The 25,190-nt window shown below is 41.6% G+C and overlaps 1 protein-coding gene across 17 annotated transcripts in view; it reads left to right on the top strand.

Annotated features, from left to right (window-relative positions):
* Nucleotides 1-25,190, top strand: part of LOC131445330 (ryanodine receptor 3-like) — an 89,851-nt gene that overhangs the window by 37,893 nt on the left and 26,768 nt on the right. For 9 of the 17 annotated variants that reach the window (XM_058616321.1, XM_058616332.1, XM_058616331.1 and 6 more), the window contains 31 exons: nt 114-306; nt 2,137-2,353; nt 2,445-2,549; nt 4,538-4,641; nt 5,390-5,473; nt 5,927-6,086; nt 7,851-7,998; nt 8,278-8,480; nt 9,019-9,193; nt 9,474-9,682; nt 9,775-9,974; nt 10,746-10,812; nt 10,901-11,061; nt 11,171-11,336; nt 11,970-12,056; nt 12,470-12,696; nt 13,128-13,932; nt 14,674-14,874; nt 15,581-15,683; nt 16,000-16,131; nt 20,122-20,395; nt 20,502-20,616; nt 21,080-21,212; nt 21,994-22,097; nt 22,269-22,404; nt 22,592-22,778; nt 22,905-23,013; nt 23,107-23,227; nt 23,775-23,944; nt 24,311-24,531; nt 24,941-25,031. In XM_058616321.1, coding sequence (XP_058472304.1) covers nt 114-306; nt 2,137-2,353; nt 2,445-2,549; nt 4,538-4,641; nt 5,390-5,473; nt 5,927-6,086; nt 7,851-7,998; nt 8,278-8,480; nt 9,019-9,193; nt 9,474-9,682; nt 9,775-9,974; nt 10,746-10,812; nt 10,901-11,061; nt 11,171-11,336; nt 11,970-12,056; nt 12,470-12,696; nt 13,128-13,932; nt 14,674-14,874; nt 15,581-15,683; nt 16,000-16,131; nt 20,122-20,395; nt 20,502-20,616; nt 21,080-21,212; nt 21,994-22,097; nt 22,269-22,404; nt 22,592-22,778; nt 22,905-23,013; nt 23,107-23,227; nt 23,775-23,944; nt 24,311-24,531; nt 24,941-25,031 — 5,408 coding nt within the window. Of the gene's footprint in view, nt 1-113; nt 307-2,136; nt 2,354-2,444; nt 2,550-4,537; nt 4,642-5,389; nt 5,474-5,926; nt 6,087-7,850; nt 7,999-8,277; nt 8,481-9,018; nt 9,194-9,473; nt 9,683-9,774; nt 9,975-10,745; nt 10,813-10,900; nt 11,062-11,170; nt 11,337-11,969; nt 12,057-12,469; nt 12,697-13,127; nt 13,933-14,673; nt 14,875-15,580; nt 15,684-15,999; nt 16,132-20,121; nt 20,396-20,501; nt 20,617-21,058; nt 21,213-21,993; nt 22,098-22,268; nt 22,405-22,591; nt 22,779-22,904; nt 23,014-23,106; nt 23,228-23,774; nt 23,945-24,310; nt 24,532-24,940; nt 25,032-25,190 lie in introns of all 17 variants that reach the window. The other 8 variants (XM_058616327.1, XM_058616319.1, XM_058616329.1 and 5 more) reach the window with 1 other exon arrangement.

The raw sequence follows: 25,190 nt of genomic DNA on the forward strand, positions 1-25,190 counted from the left end.
TGTGCTGTTAGTGGAGGTTCAGTGCGAGAGAGATGCGATCTGTGCCGTCACTCACGGGTTATATTTCACCTAACCATGTTTGTTTGTGTGTGTGTGTGTGTGTATTTAAACAGGTCGTATCCCCCGGGTGGTTGCATCCATGAACCAGCACGTCCTGACCTCAGAGGATGTGGTGAGCTGTTGCCTGGACCTGGGCGCTCCCAGCATCTCTTTCAGAATTAACGGGCAGCCAGTCCAGGGCATGTTTGAAAACTTCAGCACAGACGGTCTGTTCTTCCCTGTCGTCAGCTTCTCTGCAGGGGTCAAGTGAGTGTTAGTTGAGCCTCTTTCACACTAAAATGAATGAGATACCTTTGTTTTTGAACCATTTCCATGGCTATATGCCTTTTTTTTTTTTTACCCCTGCATGTGTGAATCTGATTGAATCTTACTGTAGTCCTTCATTTAAACTCATTGGTGAGTGAAAAAAATTACATTGCATATACAATTAAACCAGAATTAAGCAGGTTCTTGACCAGTGGAATTGGATATTTGAAACAAGCGGTTTCCCTGAATGTCCATGATAAAGCCTGAGTTGCACTTCTAAGCACAGAAAAATTAGACAGACAAACAGAAGCCAAAAAAGAAGTTTATAAAACCTACATCCTCACAGATGCTGTTTTGAAATCCATCTAAACCACCTATACATTTTGGTCCACATGCATTCATTCTCTCTCTGTTACCATAGCAGTCACAGACTGGGTGATTGACAGACAGATTTTAAAATGGAATTTCAGGCTCTAGCAGTTTTCCCATGATTCCGTGATCAGCTCTGACTTTGTAGAGCAACAGCAACTTTCACTGTTCAAAAATCCTGAGATGCTTGACACACAGAGACTAGATATTTCTTACTGCTTGATGGAAATTAATGCTCAAAAAATGAGTGAATCTATACAGTGTGTATATAGAGAGACAAGTTCCCATAGAGGTGCCAAAGCAATATTGCTTTTTCTCCCTAAAAATGTTATAGAAAGTTTCTTGTATCTCCTTTGTCTGTTTGTGCTTTGTTTGTGTTTATTTTGGGAAAGAAAAAAAAAAGGAATTACAGGTGTGCATTCATTTTCTCTCCCTTTCACATCTTCTCCTCTTCGTTTGATACCTTCATTATTTTCTTGTAGGAGATATGACTTACACATTAGATCTTTTTTAAGCAGGGTGTATCAGGTTGTTAGGTATGTCCGACAGTTCTTATTTCCAGTTGTTATATCCAACTCCAACAACTACTGTTTTAATCATATTCATTCAGTACCTATGTGACAGTAACTCATCCAAGTTGACTGTTATGTTTCATGTCACTATCTTGACTCTACTCTTTCCTCTTAAATGTCCTTTTTTATTCAAGATTCAAATAAAAAAATACAAAGTAACAATACTAAAACTAATTCTGCATCAATTTAATAAAAAACAATAACAAAGCAATAGGCTGAAAAGCTGAAAAGTACCACATCACATTAAGTGAATCCTAGAAATATGAAAAACATCTTGCAACAAAGTGGTTAGAGTTGTGTCTCTCTTTGTTTTACAGCACATGAAACATGATCCTTTACATATTATACAGTATGTTGCACTTTGTTTACTTCTCCAAACAGAGTGAATTCAGTGTCCTTCTCCCCTGTGCCTGTGTTTCACTCACGTCTAGAAATGTGGGTTTCAAAAGAGTTAACAGTGCCTTCCTGTAACCACTGAACTCCGACTCAGAACTGACCCAGTGAACAGGGTGAACATCCAGGAACAATGACACATCTTCACTGCTCAATATTGAGGGCTACAGTCGGAATGGGACCCGGTTGCGTCACCACTACTACTTGAGTAGCTATTTTGGGTGGTCTCAGGAGAGTCTCTTCATGGTGACATCCTAAGACAGGTTTTTTTTTTCAGTCAAAGCTAAAGTATTTCCTGTTAGAGCAGAGACTGGAACCGACTGAACTGAATTTATAGGAGTATAAGTTCTTATGTTTAGCTGCAAGGTTGGTTTTATTTTCACTGGCTGCTTATTTCATTAATCATTCCCCAATGAATTAACATTTTTTTTCCTCCAGTTTTTGTGTGTAGAATAATAGAAGAAGGCAACAGATGACCAATATCTTGTCCTCTCAGGGTGCGCTTCCTGTTGGGTGGTCGACATGGTGACTTTAAGTTCCTGCCTCCGTCAGGTTACGCTCCGTGCTATGAGGCGCTGCTGCCGAAAGAGAAGATGAAGGTGGAGCCTGTGAAAGAGTACAAGAGGGATGTGGACGGAGTCAGAGATCTGCTGGGCACCACTCAGTTTCTGTCACAGGCCTCCTTCATCCCCACTCCGGTGGAAACCAGCCAGGTAAGCGAACAGGAGCAGAACAGTGGCAACACTGACACTGACTGACTGTTCAGGTTTTTACCTCTGGAGTCATGCTTTTATGTTTTCCCAGATTGTGATGCCACCTCATTTGGAGAAGGTTCGAGACAAACTGGCCGAGAACATTCATGAACTGTGGGGCATGAATAAGATTGAGCTGGGCTGGTCGTACGGCAAGGTGAGAAATATGCAGATTGTTCATTTGATTCACTGATAACAAAATCACCCTTGTTGCCACATTTGTGCATAGATAAACATCACAATTACACATTTTTCTAAACAAATTCAAGTTTTAAAAACCAGCTCAAAAATGCAAGTACTCTTTAGTCGTGTTAGAATTTAACCATCGCAAAAGACTGTTCGTCATCTTGCTTTCTCTTTTATAATTTGCGGTTCACACCAAAAAGAGGGTAAGTGGAAAAATAGTCATTTTTCATCTTCGGTGCTTTTCATGTCCACTCATTTAAATGCCTCATCATAGTTTGCTTGTAGGTAGAAGAGTCATCGTGTTTGTGTTTTTGTATAGATTAAGTCATGATTTACAAAGTAGTGGATCACCCAAGAGCAAAACAGGGCGTTTTTGGCAAATTCTACAAGTAATAAACCAAGTTGAAATCTGCCTCTTTAGTCAATGGCGACGTCTAAAGACACAATACATCATTTGAATATAAACCCAAAAGTCACCTGCATCGAAACCTGGGTGTGGTATAGATGTTTTTATCTGACTCTCAGCAACAAGTATGCATTTCCCCATGTTGCCACTTTGGTAAACATGTGCATACCTGAAAATTACCTTGGTTTATTGTGTTTGAAAGCACCAACGTGACCTGTTTTGCTCATGAAGGGAACGAGAAAAACTCAAACAACAATATGGTGTTCACCTCTTATGTCTGTAATACAAACATAATGATCCATAATGATTATTTTCATAATCGATTAATCTCTCATTATCTGTAATTAATCGAGTAATCATTTGGTCCATAAAATGTTGAAAAATATGGTGACGATGTTCTCAAATGTCATGATTTTGTCCACAGTTTGAATGATTTCTTAGTCATGTGGAGCAAAGAAACCAGACAATATTCACATTTAAGAAGAAAATCACAGAAACTGGTTTTATTTCTTTAGAAAAACACTCAAACCAAATAATCGATTATCAGAATAGTTGACGATTCATTTAGTAATCGATAAATAATCGATGAATCGAGTCATTGTTTCAGCCCTAAATACCAAGCAACATTATGCAGGTCTTCACTTTGTAATTAAGCGTCAGATTGAAGAGATCTGAAGAGTGAGCCCTGTGGAATAAAGTGGAATCCGCATTTTTCTCGTCATGAAGGTTCCTTAGTTAATCTGAGGGGGTCAGAGCAATAACAATCTGTCAATCAGTGGTAAAGCTTACAGGGAGTAGTCGATTCATATCGGAATGTGGTTCCACCGCGGCGTATGTTGTGCTCCCGCTGTCATTCATTGTGTGTAATTGCAGCTGTTTTTTTATAGTTGACGTCCCACAGCACGGAGAATAAACAAAGCATCGTCTCCGAATTAGTCACTGGTTGCGTATAAATATATAAGTACATTCATCTAATGTTGTTCGTTCCACAAATATAAATCTATTAGAGGAAGAAGAAGACGTGGCAGATAAGTGATTTCCTGTAGAGTTCTTGTACTATTCTGAAAAGAGCTGGCTGGTGTTCAGAGAACACACACACACACACTAGCTGTGTTTCTCTTCACAGTCCTGCATGTTTTCTTGGGAATCATCCCCATTGCCATTCCGCCTCCTCTGAGCAGCAATGCCAAGGGAATATTTGGCATAAAGTGCAGCCTCGAGAGAGAGGGAGACTCTTCTCTTACTTGGTATTCCAGTTGTTCCACCTCGCTATCGTCCAAGAAAACATGCTCCCTTGTTCTTCTTTCATAAACATGTTCACTAAAGAAGACTTCTCCTCATTAGCCCCCCCAACACACACACACACATCCCCATCCCCATGTTAGTTCACAATGACAGTGACTTACGTCTGTGAATTCCATATGCATAAATTGAGTATAAGCTTTCCCCACACGTATGTTCAGTATATGGAGCTTGTGAAGAGAAAATTGAAATATTATTTCTGTCACTGTTCTTTTTTTTTTTTTTCTTCTTCTTTTTTACTCCCCCCACAGATAAGAGACGATAATAAGCGGCAGCATCCATGCCTGGTGGATTTCTCCAAGCTGCCAGAGACGGAAAAAAACTACAATTTGCAGATGTCAACGGAAACTTTGAAGTATGTTGAGTGTTTATGGATCAATTTATTCCTCCGCGGTCCACACATTTTTGTGATTTGATGAAGGAGAGAGGGCATGGGAGGGAGGAAAAATACAGAGAGCAGATAGAGAAATTAGATATTAGTTGTTCTGTTTGATTTTAAATGAGTGTTTACTGGGGACTAATTAGAAGCATTACATGAGAAGAGGTAGCTATAAACCCCAGTTACTCACGTTGCTGCTTGTTTACATACTAAATAAATAGCTTATCTTAATTCATTGTGACAGCATAGCCCAATTATATACTAGTTGTTTTTGTGAGAAATTAGCATTTGCAATGGATTTTCTAATTCTATTGTTTGACCAGAGTCTTACAGTCTGTGATCCTTCTTCATATGTCTGTGCCCTACATAACATCAGGTCCCAGTGAGACCTATTACATGTGCTTTACATTCTGTTACTGCTCTTCAGATGATAAAAGCTTAGGTTTTGCCGTGATTAATCTTGATTTGCTGCAGTGCAGGACTTATGTAAATGAGAGTGATGGGTTTCTGAGTGACATCAAACTCACTGTGTCCTCTCACAAGGTGTGTGGAAATTTCTCAAAATGACATTCCTTTGGGTAATAATTGACCCCCTTTTTTTTGTTTTTACCTTTAGGCAAATTAGGACACTTTAATCCATCACTGTTTCTAATGAATACTCCCAAGCCCTCTATAGATCTACATGTACCGTCCATTTAAAAGTCATGTCGTTTCTCTCTTACAGGACCCTGCTGGCACTGGGTTGTCGTGTAGTCCAGGTGAATCCAAATGCAGAGGACTCACTCAAAAAGATCAAACTCCCTAAGAAGTAAGTGTATATTCACATTTCAATTCAACACATCGGTAACAATATGGTAATAGTAGTTTATAATAGGGAAGTAATATTATACTAAGACAATCTTATTTCCATCATAACCCAGGTAATAACTTAGTAAGAACAATATAAAATGTGTTTGGAGCACATGAGGGATGAATTTCAATTCCAAAATGTGATTATTTGAACTTTGAGGTGATGTGAAGGTTAATCGATTGATGGATTCACATTTCTAACCTATTACCTGGATTACTTTGGAAATAATATGATATTACTGTAATATTATTACCTCCTTATTAGTACCCTATTACCTTGTTTTACAGCTAAGTGGTCTACAATTAGCTGTAACTGCCCAAAAGTTAAAATGGAAACATTCATACATACATATACGTACATTAAGTATGTTCTGCTCATTTTTTTCACCTTCATTATTTTTTCCACTTATAGCTACATGATGTCCAATGGTTATAAGCCATCCCCTCTGGACCTGTCCGACATTAAACTGACTCCAGGTCAGGAAATGTTGGTGGACAAACTGGCGGAGAACGCGCACAATGTTTGGGCCAAGGACCGCATCAAACAGGGATGGACCTACGGCATTCAGCAGGTACACTGGGGCATTGGAACCAAAAAAAATTCAAAATCTCCTCAAATACTATTAAGGTTTTAACATTCAAGCCCATTTTTCTCTCTTATCTTTCCTTCTATCCCTTGCTTTACTACTGTCTTTCAGTATATTCCGTTTCTCTCTCATGGTTCGTTCATTTACCTCCCACACTGTCACACACACACCTCTTGGTGAGGTAACATCATTGACATAATGCATCCCTGGCCCTTTACCCTAAACTTTACCATCACAACTAAGTGCCTAAAATTAACCCTTACCCTCACCCTAACCTAAACCAATTTGTAACCCCTAAACCTAAAACCAGATGTTAACCCTGAAAAAGCCCTTTAAAGTTATGGTCCCCACAAAGATAGATTTTTGGACCTCACAAAATATAAAAAAAAATATATACAAGTACTCACACACATACACACACACCACGCATAAGTCAGATAGCTTGTTTAATTTCCCAGCTCTAAATCATGATTCAATACACAGCAAGACATTCTGCAATAAAGGGCGACTGGCCATAGAACATATTGTGTCGAACATATTGAGTACAGTACCTTCTGTACCTTCTCATCTGCTTCAAACAAAAAAAACACTGAAACTGTACAGACTCGAGGCAAGTAACTCTTATTTTTGATGTGTGTTTTTTCTTTTTTTGCTGCTGCTGCTGCTCTTACCATGAAAATGGATGTGACGCATTCTCCTGAAATACATGTTCTGCTGCTCATACTCCATTTAAATGAAATATTTCAGTTCAGTATAAAAGACAGCGTGGTTGGTATTAAGCTTTAATTTATTACACTGACAAAGAGATGACACATATCACCTTAATCACTCATGTTCCCAGGTGAGCAGATGGTTGTTTGTTTTTTTTGCCTATTTGCCTTGTTAGAAATAACATAGTGGAAAATAGAGGCTTTCTATTTGAAGCCTGAAAGCACATAAAGTGCAGTGTAAAGTGAAATTATATACTGTATATATACCATGTAGAAAACACTTCAATATTCTTTACACAAACAGGAAATCTTTCCTTTTGTGTCTGCTTTGGCTTTGGTCAGTCTGCAGTTTATCAGTGGAGACATCAGTTTGACCCTTCAGCCTTTTTTTTTTTTTTTTTTAACTAATAAAACCTACTTGACATTGAATGACCTTGGTGAAATACTGGAAGGCTGATATTTATTTTGTGGCCTTGTGGTTTGTAGATCAAGGTTCATAGCGACTCACCCACACTGTTTTAATATCTTTACTAATGGGAACACTGTTAAATCTGACTAAACAAACACTGCTAGGATTTTCAATGAAGCTTTAAAAGACTGTTTAGCAGAATGGCAGATTTTTAAACTGTTTTCTTACCTACTGTTTTTAATCCTTTCTGTTTCTTATCTCTCTGATCTTATCTTAGTTGTATCCCCTTTTTTGATTGATACTTAACCTGTAGCACATTTTATAATATAAAGTGCAACATAAATAAAACATATAATGAATAATATGTTGTTTATCTCCATAGTTTCCCTTTGCCCGCCCAGTAAGAAAGGAGTGTGATGAGCAGCAGTAGCCCACTGGCAATAAATGCTCCATTAACTTCTCAATTACTAGGATTGACAGCAAAGTCACAGCAAACACAACAATTGCACGACTTAGCCAGGCTCCCTTGAGCCAGTCTACAATACATGAAATAAGCAGAGATCGTTTGGGTGGGGGATTGGCAAGCAGCAAAAAAAATTTCTCCTAACCTTCGTCCTTCCTCACATGCAGGATCTGAAGAGTAAGCGTAACCCTCGTCTGGTTCCCTACATTCTGCTGGATGAGCGCACCAAAAAGTCAAACAGGGACAGCCTGCGGGAGGCTATCCGCACTCTGATTGGCTACGGGTACAACATCGACCCCTCGGACCAGGAAAGCGGTCAGTTTGACTAATGGACGATTAAAGTACACAGACATTACACGGCGTAAAAGTCGATAAAATCCTTGTTACAAAGAATGGGAGGAAAATGACACATCCTGACAAGTGTGTGTTCATTTTCCAAACCCACATAACGGATCCTGCCTCCCACTCCCTTTGAGGCGACTGCATTTAACTAAAGCCTTAAATTGCAGTCAGTGTTTCCATTATTGGTTTCCTTATTCGCTGGAGGGGGAATCCGCAGTCTGACGCTGCACTCGCTCTCTTTCCGCCCCGCAGGACAAGTGGCCGAGCGGCTCAGCATCGACAAGATCCGCTTCTTCCGAGTGGAGCGAACATACGCGGTGAAGACGGGGAAATGGTATTTTGAGTTCGAGGCTGTGACAGGAGGAGACATGAGAGTGGGCTGGGCCAGACCAGGATGTAAGCCAGATGTGGAACTGGGCACAGATGAGCTTGCTTTTGTCTTTGACGGATACAGGGTAAGCTGCATCCAACCCCTAGCCTAAGTAGTGTACACATATTGTATTGCAAGTCAGACATGTGCACAAACAATAAGAATATCTCAGTATTTTGGACCCTAAGGTATTGTTTATTATGTTGAATGAACTGACTTGTCCTACTTGATTTAAATACTTAGGGCTGAAATGTTTACTCGATTAATTGATTATTAATCAATTACTAAATTAATTGTCGGTTTGAGTGAGAATTAAGACCAGTTTCTGTGATTTTTCAGCTTCTTAAATATGAATATTTTCGGGTTTCTTTGCTCCATTTAACAAAGAAATCATGAAAACTGAATCATTTTGGTTTGTGTACAAAAAAAAGACACTTAAGAACATCGTCATTTCCAGGTTTGACAAATACTGACCGAACAATTATTAATCGATTATGAAAATAATCGTTAGTTGCAGCCCTACTTGTACTAACTAGTATTGTAACAAAAAATTTAAATGTCATGTTTTTGTCGTGCTTATGTTAAAATTTATTTCTCTTTGTCTGTGTGTTTTTTTAAAACAGGGCCAATGTCTCAACATGGGCAGCCATTTGTTTGGGCGGTGCTGGCATGCGGGGGATGTGGTGGGGTGTATGATCAACATGGAGGACAAGTCTATGATCTTCACCCTGAACGGTGAAATCCTCATCACCACCAAGGGCTCGGAACTCTGCTTCACTGACTTTGAAACTGAGGATGGTGAGAAAGCGTGTGGAGGCAAATGTGCATAGGTTGTGTGCGGTTACAGATCCAGTTTGCAGAACCTCGGCCTCCTCCACTTATCTTTCAATGAAGCCTTTAAATGTAAAGCAGGAAACGAGCTGGATTGACCTTCCTGTGGATATAAGCCAAAAAAAGTCGCTGTTAATTGCAAAAAGCTGGATTGATTTTTTTCCCTGTCCCTCTTGTCATTGTTCTTAAAGGCTCTTATATTCTCTGCCCCTTTTTTCTGCTGTCACTTCCTCTCACTGCCCTTCAGGGTTCATTCCTGTGTGTAGCCTGGGGCTGTGTCAGGTGGGTCGTATGAATCTGGGGAAAGACGCGAGCACCTTCAAGTATTACACCATGTGCGGCCTTCAGGAAGGATTCGAACCGTTTTCGGTCAACATGAACAGAGAGGTCACCATGTGGTTCAGCAAGCGTCTGCCTACCTTTATCAACGTGCCGAAGGACCACAACCACATCGCGGTGAGTACAACAGAAAGAAGGAAAAACACACATTTTAACCATGTCAGAATCAGCGATCGAATGAATGCAAAGACCTTCTCTACTCTGTTCAGGTGATCAGGATTGACGGCACCATCGAAAGCCCCCCTTGTCTTAAAGTGACCCACAACACGTTCGGCACACAGAACAGTAACGCCGACATGGTGTTTTGTCGTCTCAGCATGCCTGTTGAGTTCCACTCCTTCTTCAAGTGCAGTCCGGTTGTAGACATGAACGGAGTGCATGAGGAAGAAACCCTGAAAGTGAAACATAGGTAATGAACCACATGTGTTTTAGTTTGAATTAACCTTTTGGGGTCAAAGATGTGATTTTATTCTGACATCGTCTGTGGAGATGATCATTCATCCAGGTCATAGTTCTCCACATGTCATTGAATCAGTAGAAACTGGGCGTTCATTTCTTGAAGACGTTTGAGAGGCTTCTTCAGCTCAGTGACATTCGGAGACTTTAAACCTCACTTAAGTCAACAGATCGGAAATTAGCCATATCCTCAATATAAGGACATAAGGAAGTTTTATTGTCAAAGTACTTCCACAATGAAACTAACTAACTTCCACAAACTGTATAAAATGGCAGCAATAAATGATAAAAAAATAGGTAAATGATATAAAAATAGACAAATAAAATAAATAGATAAGAGCAGCAGCTGTATAAAGTGCATTTTTGGAGTTAAAATGTTGCGGATATTGTACACGACAGCACATTCAGTCAGTGCCGTTGATTGTCAAAAAGTGCTGGGGAAAAAGCTGTTCCTCAACCTGGTGGTCCGGCTTCTTAAAGAGCGGTACTTCCTACCTGATGTTAGGGGAACAAACAGAAGATTTTTTAGTGAGTAAAACACATCAGGCCTTTGCTGGCATGACAATGCAAGCAGGGTAAAACATCTAAGACACTTTCCAACCAGTCAAGATACAGTAAATACCCCTTAAAATGACCCTTAAAAAATTTAGACTGCATCTATGAATATCTCTCAAAATAACCACTTGTTCATTGTAGTCACTGATGCCATTTATGCTTGCATAAGGTATCCGTTGAGGTCTGTGAGGCACAGTGATGAAAGTCGACGAGTTGACTACAGCAGCATCACGATGGTACTGACTCACTTTTAGTTTGTCTTTATGGTACAGTTGGTTTAAAACTTTTTTCAGTCATCGCTGACTCTGATCTGTGCCATTGCAGCACTACCATTCAGTCAGGGTCTTCGCCGGTCAGGACCCCGCCAGTGTGTGGGTCGGATGGGTTACCCCCGACTACCATTACTACAGCAACAACTTTAACCTCAGCAAAAACAGAACGGTGACCGTGACCCTGGGTGACGAGCGAGGCCGAGTCCATGAGAGGTGAGAAGACGAGTGGGTAAACGCCTGACATTTCAAATGGAAGACTTTTCAGCGTATACTGTGCCTGGCTTTAATAAATGAGATTATTGAGTTATTTGCTCTCTGACAGTGTGAAGAGAAGTAACTGCTACATGGTGTGGGGAGGCGATGTGACCAGTGCTGCTCACGCCTCCAGTCGCAGCAACGTGGACCTGGAGATTGGCTGTCTGATCGACCTGGCCACTGGCCTGGTGTCGTTCACTGTCAATGGCAAAGAAATATCCACATCTTACCAGGTACTGAATGCATGTTTTACAAAGAAATAAAGCCCAAATTTAGATTCTAATACGAGAAGGAACGGTAATGGAAAATAGTCCCGAAGCTCAATTTTACTTTGACACAGTTTTGTGTGTATTTATGTGAATAACCATGTTCTAAAGTTTTAATACGTCTAGAATTAAATGTGTGGAGTTTTTGGCACTTTGTGTGGAATTAAAAAACACTTTACTTCAAAGAGTGCCTGCGATTTTGCTTCCCCGCTGTTCTTTTATACTTCCCTCCATCTATACATCGGTTTACAATCACCATCCACTCCATTGTCTATGAATCTATATTTAGTTTATCCCGTTGACATTAGCACTGCTGAATTTCAAATGTAGAATTAGCTTGTTAAAATGTTCCCTATGTAGAAAATCTTTCAGGGCGTATAATCTTCTTATTTTGCCCCTCGCTGAAATGGTGCGAGACTTCACCCAGTGCTGAGTCATACCGCCACCTGACACTCAGAGGATCACGCAGACACTAAGCAGAAGAGTTTTCATGATGCATCATTAAGCTGCTTTCCTCAAGTCATGCTCTCTAGCTTTTATTGTATATGCTTCCTGTTTGGACCTTTTATTTTAATCTGCTCTTTCTCTGTTGTGCCGCAGGTGGAACCAAACACCAAGCTCTTCCCCGCTGTGTTTGTGAGACCCACAAGTCCAAACCTCTTCCAGTTTGAGCTGGCGAAAATAAAGGTAGAGTCCCCCCCGAAATGTCTCCTCACAGCATTTAATATCTTTTCTCACATGTTTTCTCAATGCAGTCCCCTACAAAGGATTATGCACCACTACATTGGCTGGTCCACTGAGGACCACAAGGCTAATATTATGTCAGCATGTCTGTGAAAAAGCAGAGATTATGTGACTAGCGGGAGAGTTTGCACTGACACAATTAACATGACAAATAACAGATAGAGTCTCCCTGAGAAACATACTTAATACAGCTGTTACACTCTAGCAAATCATGGTGTGGACTGTGGAGGTCATGAAAGCGATAGCTCTTTAAGGGCTTGTTTGACATTTCACAACACTGATGTTCTTTATTATTATTATTATTATCATCTTCTTTTCATCACACTTTCCATCATTTGTGGGTTCGCCCTCCTCAGAATGCCATGCCTCTGTCATCGGCGATCTTTAAGAGTGAACACAAGAACCCAGTGCCGCAGTGTCCGCCTCGTCTAGATGTGCAGACCATCAGTGCCGTGCTGTGGAGCCGCATGCCCAACATATTCCTGAAGGTGGAAACGGCCCGGGTCAACGAGCGACACGGCTGGGTGGTGCAGTGTGTGGAGCCCCTGCAGATGTTGGCTGTGCACATACCGGAGGAGAACAGGTACAAACAAACCTACCTACTGTCCATCCCAAAAAAAAATCTTTGTCAATTAGCTGATCAACAGAAAGGTTATGAAAACAGGTTTATAGGTCACATATTCAGGCTTTAAAAAAAATTTTTCATCTTCTTATGTGTTGTTGAGTCAAAGTTATGATTCGTTTTATATCATATTTTTGGTGATATAGTGATATATAGTAGCAATAATTGTGCAGAAGTCACAAAATAGAACCTTTTTTTCTTCAGTTCAAAGTGAACTTTGAACTGTGACGTATTTCCAAATTTCACAAATGTAATCAAATTTTAAACATTTTCAGTACTTTTTGCTCAGGTGTGTTTATATAATTGGTGAAATTTTTTTTTTATCAGAATGTCTAGCTTGGTGTTCTAAGGGTTAGTTCATTTTAAAACGTTTGCCATTTTCTTTTTTAAAGGTGCGTTGACATCATGGAGCTGTCTGAGCAGGAGGACCTGAGGAAGTTCCACTATCACACTCTGAAGCTCTACTGTGCCCTCTGTGCTCTGGGCAACACCCGTGTGGCCCACGCGCTCTGCAGCCACCTGGACCAGTCCCAGCTGTTGTACACCATTGACAATCAGTACTTGTCAGGCATGTTACGCGAGGGCTTCTACAACGCTCTGATCAGCATCCACCTGGAGACGGCTAAAGAGTCGCGGCTCATGATGAAGGACGAATTCATCATCCCCGTCACGGCCGAGACGCGCTCCATCCGCCTCTTTAACGACGCTTCCAAGAAGCACCTCCCGCCGGGGGTGGGGCTTAGCACCTCACTCAAACCGCGCCTCAACTTTGCCCCACCCTGTTTTATCTGCACCAAACGGGAGCATCTGTACAGCCCACAAATCCCACTGGATTCACTGAAGGAGAAATCCATCTTAATGTTGACAGAGGCTGTACAAGGTGGAGGGCACCACATCCGGGATCCTGTCGGAGGAGGCGTGGAGTACCAGTTTGTGCCAATCCTGAAGCTCATTAGCACCTTGCTGACTATGGGCATATTAGGGAGCGAGGACGTTCATAAGATCCTACTGCTCATTGACCCGAACGTCTTCAGAGAGACACACGAGGAGGGAGTCGCTGGGGCCACAGACAAAGAGGGACTTACCGGAGCTGAGGAGAAGGCGGTGGAAGCTGGAGAAGAGGAAGCAGCCAAAGAGGCTAAACAGCCAATGAAAGGGCTGCTGGAAAAGAGGCTGCCTGAGCCTGTCAAGCGACAGGTAATAATGATTTTGAATGTGTTAAACTTTAATCCAAACCACTGACATTAAGGCTCAGTCCCATTTTATGCCGTACATGTGTCCCGATTCTTGAAACAGAGGCTTAGGGTGAAGTAAGAGGCCTAAGTGGCTCTTCAAACAGGGATTTTTCCAAAGCAAAAAGTTGACTATGAGGTTTTAGCATTTGTTAGAATGTTATGTAACTACACTTACCACACCAAAACTAGTTTGTAGTCTCTTGTGCATATCATAAACAGGTCCCACACTATTCCCATGCGCTAGAGACATTTTCTGACATGGCTTAATAATGCCTATAGTCCAGAGTCATGATTAAATGGCTGATAATGTTAATTCTCTGAGAAAAAAACATGCTCATGTGATGACATATCAAGTTCTCAAGTTCTAGATTTTAACCACTACAGCACTGGGATTGGACCTAAATCTGATAAACATGTAAAATGAATAAACACAAGTGCTATTTCAATGGATAAATACATAATAATAACACAGCTGTGCTCTCAGTCAAATGCTCTGTTGCTCCACTGTAATAGACACATTCAGAAGTCAGTCGCACATGAAACAGCTTTGTCTGTCTTCATATTTAACAAATGATCTCTTGGGTAAAATGACTCTTTAAATAAATGAGATAATGTAGACTTGCTTGCAGCATCTGTGCGTCTGCGACAGTGATCCAACGCTATCTGTTGTTCGCCCCCCTCCCTCGTGTCTGTTCCCCCCCAGATGTGTGAGCTGCTTCATTATTTCTGCGACTGCGAGCTGAAACACCGCATCGAGGCCATCGTGTCTTTCTCTGACAGCTTTGTCTCGAAGCTGCAGTACAATCAGAAGTTCCGCTACAACGAGCTGATGCTGGCGCTCAACATGTCTGCTGCTGTAACGGCGAAGAAGACCAAAGAGTTCCGATCGCCACCTCAAGAGCAGGTGAGATTTTGGGGAAGATGGCAAATTACACGCGTGGTTCCAAGACTAGCTCATTTAAATTCTTTATACATTTATTTAAGTAATTAAGTCATATATCACATTAAAGTGGAAAAAGTGGCAAAACTTATGCATGACAGGAGGAGATGTCAAACAATCATGGTGAACAGGAACAGGGGAATGACAAGGATGAAGCCCACGGGCTCCCTGCTTCAAATGATGCATGTAACGAGATGATTCATTACATAACGTCTCTAATTTTCCAGATATATGGATAATTTATTTCCCCGTCTTTACATCCCATTATGGCTTTTATGTCCCGACTTCCCTTCGTTTTGCCTCAAGACCGAGAGCTGGTCCTCCAAATGTGACTGAAAGCTCTCGCTTAGTGTGTATGGTCTATTGAACAAAGCCTCAAGGCAAATTCATCATTTTGTGATGTGTCAATGCTCCAGTGAGAGTGCACACACACACACACACACACACACACATAACAGTGACCCATTAGGGTCACAGCCAGGGATAGAACTCTGTGCTTCACAGCCACTTTAATGACTCGTGGTGTCCCTCGGTCTGTGACTGCGGCTGTGAGTGAGAGCTGGGTTTTTTTGTTCTGTGAATCCGACTGTAAGACAAAACCATTTCCAGATTGCTTGAAAGAAATAAAGAAAAGGTAAACTATCACGTCATATGTGTTTCATATTTTAAGATCAACATGCTGCTTAACTTCAGCACGGGCGAGGACTGTCCGTGTCCATTTGACATCCAGGAGGAACTCTACGACTTTCACAATCAGCTGCAGCTCCACTGTGGTGAGGAAGCACCTTTCATTGGTTTGATCATGAAGCATGTATTATTATATCCAACATGTCACACTGTTTTTATATTGCTCCATTGTGTTCATCTCCACCAGTACCAGTCCCTCCTCTGCATCCCTCTCAATTCAGTGCCTTGATAAATAATTAAACTGCACACAGATTGTCATGGCATAGGAACTGCTGTGCATCCCATACAACTCATCACACACATGGCATTACTTAACCCACAGAAATACAAGCTGAGATGAGACATTGCTTCATATATGCTCCTCGTATATGGTGCGTCTGTCTGTCTGTCTGTGTCGTATAGGAATCCCTATGGAGGAAGACGAACATGACCAAGTTACGTCCATTAAAGCTCGCCTCCTAATGTTGGTGAACAAGATTAAAGGCCAGTCTCTCAAAGCAGAGAAGCCCACGGAGAAGGAACAAGCTGCACCATGTAAGCAAATCTCAGATTTCCCTTTTATTTCCCTTATGTTATTAAAATTATTACTAAAGCTGTTGGATAATTGTCCTTGAACCTGAGGGAATACAACGACTTTCATTCAATTTGTATATTCATATTCTAGTCAGAGAGAGAAGTGCAAATCTTGTAACCATAGCAACATTATGAAACAAATGATGAATATCTAGGAAACTCTTCAACAGTCCTTTGAGCAAGGCATTGATGTTGTTGTGCCCTGTTTTTTTTTTTTTTTTTAAACTGCTTCTACAACACATGTCTCTCTACTACAAAGATGTATGAACTCAGGTTATCCTTTCCAAACCAACGGCACTCTACTTGTTTACATTTCCTTTTCATGTCTTTCTGCTCGGGCTCTCTCTCTGTTCCTCACTCAAAGCACGTGGCGAATTGCAAAGCGACACGGGCACCCTTTAAATCTCGCCTCAATCTGTCTGCCAATTTCACGTGGACCGACTCGCTGGGTGGCAGTCATTTCCTTTTCAATTTCTTTTTCATTTTCATTATGGTAATGGGGGAGCCGGGTGGAGAAGCGGCTTCAATTTTATTGTCAGCCTCTCTAAAAGAGATAAGAGATGAGGGAAAAAAACAAGTGATAAAACTGAATCCTTCACCTGATTATGTCAATGTACACGTGAGGGGGAAAAAAAACGACACAATCGCGACTGCAGACAATATGAATGCAGAAGAAATTGTATGCAGAAGTCGACCAATCAATCAATCTCTAACTGCAAATGACTACCTAAATGGTAAGCAAAAATCACATGGTAAATTTTTCTGTGTTTTTTGACACTATATAAGTTTTTACCAGCCCATGTCTCCATTTGTGGCACAATCTTTTTCTCTTATATGTGACCTTTCCCAAGATTTACATTGTTACGGCAGTAAAGCAAGAAACATAGCTTCCTTTTATTGCTTACAAAGAGACTAGAGATGTTTCTCTTACTGCTGAAAACCCTTTGACAAATCCCTGTCTACTTTTGAAGTAAAAATTTAAGATGCTTGCAAGTCCAATTAGATATACTGTCTGTGCACTGGGATTTTGGTGTAGATTTGTTTATGGTTGCAGCTGTAGTTCAGGACCATCACGTCACTTCGGTAAATTAGTGTTAAGATCATAGACTCTTGGTTGCGGCGCCACCAACAAACAGAAAGTCAGCGAAGAGGAACGCGGCACAAAAGCGAACACGTAAACAATGCATGAGCTCAAACATTATGTAGTCGCATAATGCACTTTTTGTTTTGCTCGTTTTATATCATTTTCAGAATGCGAGTGAAGAAGACATGATGCATTCTGAACGGTTACTGTATGTTAACCTCCTTCTGTCACTTTCATGTTGCTCGATGAGTCTGTGGTGAAAAAAGAGGCACTATCATCATCTTTGCCATTGTTTCACTAGAGTGCAGTAATAGGACAAAATTAATAATTTCCCTAATTTAACAAATTGGTTTTTACACCAATTTTATCATGTGCCTTGAAGAAATCTCTCGCTCCACTATGTGTGTGTGTGTGTGTGTGTGTCTGTGAGAGAGAGAGCTCTCAAGCCCACTGGCTTTTATTAGTGCAACTCTAGACCGGTCAGATTTGTATGCAGGTGTGTAGTGAGGGGAACAGACAGGAGGGGCACGAGCAAACGTGTTTGATCATGTGACAGAACGAGAGGCAGGTGTAGTGGTGCATGTTGGCTCGGGGGAAGAACTGTTGCTTCTTATTTCGGTGCAGTATGGTGCGTCTGCCCTGTCTCCGACACCCACGCACCTCTCGACGGCGAAAGGATCGGTTACTGCTGACTGTGTTACATTCTGCCCCCCCTCCCCCCCATCACACACAAACATGCACACACGTGTACATTGATTGACAGCCTGGTGTCAGGTAGTTTTGGTAAACCAATCAACCAAATTGACGCAGGGGCCTTAAAAATACAATCACCTAATTGCAATACTTTTAAAGAAATCAATTGTGTGTAAATTGCGCCATCTTTTATGGTTTCCGAGTTGTTAAATTGATGCCTTTCTGTCCTTTGTGTATTCATATTTCATGAACAGGCACATTCACTCGTACGCCCTCACTCACACACACACACACATACGTACACCCACACAAAACCTATTGATCCAGTTTTAATGAAGCCTTAAGGGTAGCCCACATTTGAGCTGTCCAAACAAATGTCTCAGTTTAACCACAGGAGTGGAACGTCACAACGTGCAACACTATTAATACATCCTCCACCTCCCCTCCGCTGCTCTTTACGTAACACATCGGTCTTTTTCCGCTCCACTGAGATCACAATCTGTTCTCTTTTCCGTAGAATAGAAGAAAATAATTATGACATTGTTGAACTGATTACCTCTGCTTTAAAGGCGTAGGCTTTTGCGCACATGCACATACCACAGGCCTCTTGTTTTTTTTGCTGTTTGTGCTCATGGTCGTAATTGTGTCGCAGAAGTGGTCTTCTGAGTAAAAATTTAAGCATGTAGTCAAGTGAAGGCTCTTTTAACATCAGCCTTATAGATTATATAGATAGATATGTGTTTGGATATAAAGGATGACTCAGTGTGTCTATCGTTGTATGGATCTACTCAAGGAGGAAGTGTCTTGAGGACAATTGTTGTGTCTTGTTCTGAGTATGTTTTCCTCCAAAGCCAATACTATGCAGTAAGGATTAGGAGACTTTGCTGTAATTTCTTCAATAAATAATCACTTTTATTGTATTGTTTAAAATGAGAGAAGCCTGAATCGTCCAGTCACATCTACACTATAGGTTTAGGGCAATAATATAATTTTATTTCATTTTGAATGCCTCTGTTCTTCAGCCCCTGTGATTACAACCAAATCCCCGGGCTCATTTGAAAGCGTCCTTGTTTAATTTTAAGAGGGAAAAACATCCCTGATTATGCAAACAAATACTGACCCAAAGGTAAAGCAATTTTATGTTGTCCTCACTTTTTATTGAATAAAAAGTGGGAAAATATAAAGTAGAACCTAACACTTAACCATAAGTCTGAACCAAATCTTTGTCAACAGCTGTTGCACTGATGGGTAGATCTTAAGAGGATTTGGAGATATTATGGGAGACTCATTTGTGTTGATAAATATCTGTCACCACACTTCATTCTGCCTGTGTTTGGTCTTGGTGAACAGAAACAACATAATTTCATCTGAAAACGGGCTCTGTTGTGCAATAATATCAGACCTGACTGAAGGAGCCTTTGTTTGCTGAGCCACCAGGTTTTTTTTGAGCAGTAGAATTCACTCCCATGGGTGCCGCTTTATGTTTTGATTCATACTTCAACCTGTTTAGAGCCAATTGGGTTTACTATCACAATGCTGCTGTTGCCTCTCTGTCTGTCTTGACATAAAACAAATCACTTCCTGTGTGCAGCTTAGGAATGTCGCTGAGTGACACGTGATCGAAACACTGCTGTACTGTGAAATACAGAGAGGTTATAGGTTTAACCCTAAGTGCACTGTGCCGCAGGTGCACCCACGGTAAATTGCAGTGGGAATATTACACAACTCCTTATAATATGGACATCCGGGGGGGTTGGGGGGGGGTTTATAGGTCACATATTCAGTCAAAGTTATTACTCATTTTATATCGCATTTTTAGTAGTGATGTAAAGTGGCAATAATTGTGCAGAAGTCACAAAATTAGACCGTTTTTCTTTTCTTTTTTCTTCATGTGTGTTTTTATAGTTGGTGAAAATAAATTTTTTTGCCTATAGAAAAAAGCAGCCAAAATGCTCTTTGTTCTAAGGGTTAATCAGCTTTGTTTAAATGGTTTGAATGTAACAGACTGGAAAATAACTTGAGTTGAAGAAGAGTAAGCACCATTGTCAGGTGACCGTAAATAGGACTCTAAATTAATAAAGGCTTGTGTTCCACGTGTGCTTAATTTTAAACCGTTTGCCATCCATTATAACAGAATAACAAATATCCTGTTAATCCAACTCTTTTATCCCCAGCCAATCTGAAGGAGCTGATCTCTCAGACCATGGTCAGCTGGGCCCAGGAATGTCACATACAGGACCCAGAGCTCGTACGCAAGATGTTCAGCCTGCTGAGGAGACAGTACGACAGCATTGGCGAACTGCTTCGCGCCATGAGGAAGGCGTACACCATAAGCGCTGCCTCTGTGCAAGACACCATCAACCTCTTGGCCTCGCTGGGTCAGATCAGGTCGCTGCTGTCTGTCCGCATGGGAAAAGAAGAGGAGAAGCTCATGATTGATGGACTTGGGTCAGTTGGCCAACTTTTCTTGAGTCCACCTGAAATTGCCCATCTATTTTTGTCAGGTTAATACTGTTTAATATTCAATATCTCTGTCTCTTTTTTTTCCCTTTAGCGACATCATGAACAACAAAGTGTTCTACCAGCACCCGAACCTAATGAGAATACTGGGCATGCATGAGACTGTCATGGAGGTCATGGTCAATGTGCTCGGAGGAGACAAATCCCAGGTTTAACAACATCTACCTCTATATTTAGCTCCCCTTCCACTCGCCTCCACACTGCACCACCATCGCTGGAAATGATGCACCTTGCTAAAAGAAAGACCAGTTGTCATGTGTGTTATTTTTCACATGGTGAATGTGTGGTTAATGAAGACTTGGTCCCAGTAGGTGGACTTTTTTCCTCAGGCTGAGGCCACAAAGGGTAGACTGTGGCAGGCAGCGTGTGAAGGTGTCAGACCTTTTAGAGTTTAATTAGATACAAAGATATGCAGCAGAATTTATAGTATCAAGGCTGGAGGAAGCCTCTACATTGAACTCAGTACCCCCCAAAACCTGCTGTTGGGCATATTACAATATTTTTTGCACAATTTGCATTTGCTGAGACTTAAAAACTTACTGCAATTTCTTAATTAAAACATAACCAGGCCAGATGTTTGACCCTTCTTAGTCTGTATGTGCTACCCTACAGGAAATTGCCTTCCCCAAGATGGTGGCCAGCTGTTGTCGCTTCCTTTGCTACTTCTGCAGGATCAGCCGTCAGAACCAGAAAGCCATGTTTGACCACCTCAGTTACCTGCTGGAGAACAGCAGTGTGGGACTAGGTGGGTATAAACCATGTTATCATAAAGATTATTAGCTGTGTGATTGAAGCAGTGATCCTAATGTTCTTCATCAATTTACGGATTGAAGACACGAGACACAAATAAAGGTTAGTAGGATGTTGTATGTGAAACTGTGAAGGAAAGGACAAACGTGTCTGTAAAATCACCTTCAGTATGAACGGAAAACAAACCCCAGCATCCTCATTAAAATGGTTGACACTTTTACCATCATAGGGCTTGCTCTGCGTCTCTGAGCTAACATACATCAGACTCACACCTCAGAAGATGTGTGTGTAATTGTAAGTCAGTGCACTGAGAGCTTCTTAGCAAGGGGAGCGACTCATCTCACATTCTGTTAGAAGATGGCAATGCCACAGTCTTAGTGAGCACCCTGCTGTGCCAAGAGAGAGCGATTCCCCTGGATGCACACACACACACACACATGCACCCACTCAGGAAGGCACATAGGCCACGCAATGCACTCGCTCATACACACACATGAACACACTTCACAGATTGTTCATTAAACTGGTGACACGCTTTGTGACAGTATAAGTAGTGTCACTACATGTAATATGCATCATACGATCACAACCAAAATCTAATCAACTCCATTCTTTCCGCTCACAGTCAAATGCTAATACAACGATTTGAAACACCACTCTCCGCTGTTTGCAAAGCATTTTTGTCCATACAAGAAGACATATACAGGCTAGTTGTCCAGATATATTACATAAGGCAGAGTGGACAATAAGCAGCTTGTGTGTTCTTTATTGTGCAGCCTCACCCTCTATGAGGGGATCCACTCCATTAGATGTGGCCGCTTCCTCAGTGATGGACAACAACGGCCTGGCTCTAGCGCTGGAGGAGCCAGATCTGGACAAGGTGTGTTGTCTTTCTTGTCATGAGATTTCGATCTTCATAGACAAAAAGTCTATTAGAAACTCAGGGAGCTGCATACCAACTGTATAAATGAGGACATACTAAAAATAAAACTGTGATGGATAAACACATTAGAAAGAATGAATAGATGCTATGTATGTGTTGTATCAATAGGTGGTCACCTACCTAGCAGGATGTGGTCTCCAGAGTTGTCCAATGCTTCTGGCTAAAGGTTATCCAGACATTGGTTGGAACCCCATTGAAGGAGAACGATACCTTTCCTTCTTGCGGTTTGCTGTCTTCGTCAATGGTAGGACTGCTGTTACTATCTCCCACTCTTGTCTTTGACTTCTTGTAACAGAGTTACAACTTCTTTCAGGTTGCTCAAGGCAAAGTCCACTTGGCATTTTGCCTGTGACTTTGAGCTATGTGCATAATTATCTATTCCCATGCTGGTCTGTATTTACTTGTGTCCGTTCATATTGTTTGTGTACAAGGTGAAAGTGTAGAGGAGAACTCAAGCGTTGTGGTCAAGCTGCTAATCCGTCGTCCAGAGTGTTTTGGACCTGCGTTGAGGGGAGAGGGTGGGAACGGCCTGTTAGCTGCCATGAAAGAAGCTATCAAGATCTCTGAGACGCCCGCTCTGGACCTGCCGGGCTCTGTCCAAGGATTCAGCTCTGACGTGTAAGCCACAAAGGCAAAGATCAAATCAATGCTGAGGAATTAGCTGGAAGATTAGCTTCCTTCATTCCCTGTGTTGTCCTTCATAGATGTTCCTCAACTTTCTCTATGCTAATTTCCCACTGTTAGGTCTGCTGATGGCGATGATGAAGAGGAGGTGGTTCACATGGGCAATGCCATTATGTCCTTCTACTCTGCGCTCATAGACCTTTTAGGACGTTGCGCACCAGAAATGCATGTATGTATTTTGTTTGGTTTTTTTTCTGTGATTTTATATTGTACATTTTTATATTAGTTTTCCCTGTTTTCACTTCTTTTTTTCCTCCTCCAGCTCATCAACAAGGGAAAAGGTGAAGCTCTACGCATCCGTGCCATCCTGCGTTCTTTGGTACCAACTGAAGACCTTGTGGGCATTATCAGTATACCACTCAAAATGCCCATCATCAACAAAGGTACTGGTGTTGATATTTGCTCCCAACAGCTTTCAACCATCAGTGGTCGTGTCATAACAGAAGGTCTAACCTTTAAATGCAGGTACATCACATATAAAAGGCAGACTATACTATCTATCCTCCTGCTTTGCACGTTGGGTCCAAAGCAGAAGGATATTCATTACATTTCACCGCTCATGCCCTTTTAATCAGCAACATTTTACTGCACACTCCCATAGCTCTGAGTAAGCCAGATCATTTCAATAGCAAGCTGTCTTGCTCTATTGATTGATCTGCATAAGCTAGGAAAGACTCGCCTCTTAGGTTTGCTGCTGGGCGCACCACCACACAAGCTCTGTCAGCAGGCCCAGAGTGAAGACCGCACCAGCCTCTCATTCACATGCTGCTGCTGCTGCAATCTGCCTAATGAACACACACACAACTCCTCTAATTAAAAATAAAAAACCTTTGCCATTAGGTGCTGTGGCCTGTTCTCTGTGTATTTCACTACATGGATTACCCACTTCAGAATGTCACGCCTTCCTCTCTCTGCCTTAATCTCATCCAGATGGGTCAATGACAGAACCGGACATGTCAGCCTGCTTTTGTCCAGACCACAAAGCCCCCATGGTCCTATTTCTGGACAGAGTATATGGCGTTGAGGACCAGAGCTTTCTGCTGCACCTGCTCGAAGTTGGCTTCCTGCCTGACCTGAAGGCTGCTACCTCTCTGGATACGGTGGGTGAAGCTTTTAACAAACACAGCGGAGAAGTGATGAATGGCCTGTTCTCTGTAACATGAACTTCATCGGGTCATTACAAAATCAATTACACTGAGCAAGCTCTTGATGCTAATGAGGAGTTTCCAGGTACAGGCGTGTTTAGGTTTATTTTCTTTTTTCATTTGTCAATGAAACAAAACTTTTAAATCCAATGGTGCTAAGCCATTACATAAGGTTACATTATATCTTTAAATGTGTGTATTTAGGTGTGTTTATGTTCTTTACAATGGAGAAACACTATTAAAGGTGAGACGAGATAAAAGACAGCGCAGCCGACACTGATGAAGGACACCTGTTGACCCGTGTCTCCATTTTGTTTCCAGGAGTGTCTCTGTACCACAGAGACAGCGCTGGCGATGAACCGCTACATCGGCTCCGCCATGCTCCCCCTCCTCACCCGCTGCGCTCCTCTGTTTGCTGGCACCGAACACTACGCCAGCCTCATCGACTCCACTCTCCACACCATCTACCGCCTTTCCAAGGGCCGGTCACTCACCAAGGCCCAGCGAGACGCCATAGAGGAGTGTCTCCTGGCTGTCTGCAAGTGAGGGGCTAAAAGAAAATGAATGCTTTAACTCCAGCTTAATATCCAGCTGTCAGTCACACTGTTGTCCACTCATATGTACTGTACATTAGTGTCTTATTTTTCTCTGAATGGGAACATAATTTACAAAATGGACAGCGATTGAAGAAGACCTGAAATGAACAATTGAGACCATTAACTTGTAGTCGATTTATCACTAACGACTACTTTCATTGTACTTCCTCGGCTTCACTATTCACTTACATATTTAGTCCATTTTAATGTACAGTCACCAGCTTTCTTGCAAACTTTACTCACCTTAACTTTTCTAAACATCCTTCAGAGGCAAAATGCCAACTAAACAGGTCAGAGCCTCAAGATGTTCCAGTTAAGGGCGACACTCTTATCTCTTTCACACCTTATTTTGCAGACACCTCCGTCCCTCCATGCTGCAGCAGCTCCTGCACCGCCTTGTCTTTGATGTGCCCTTGTTGACCGAATACTGCAAGATGCCTCTCAGGGTGGGCAACAATTTCTTTATCTTTTTTTTTTTTTTTTTTTAAAGCTCTCTCTTATCACACCTTTATCTCACAGTCATTGTGGCCAGCGTGCCTCATTATCCGCTGTTTACTTTTAATCTTTTCTTTTTGTTCTTCTTTTTTACATAACCTACCCTGAGC

This window comes from Solea solea, chromosome 18 (genome assembly GCF_958295425.1).
Source record: "Solea solea chromosome 18, fSolSol10.1, whole genome shotgun sequence".
Lineage (NCBI taxonomy): Eukaryota > Metazoa > Chordata > Actinopteri > Pleuronectiformes > Soleidae > Solea > Solea solea.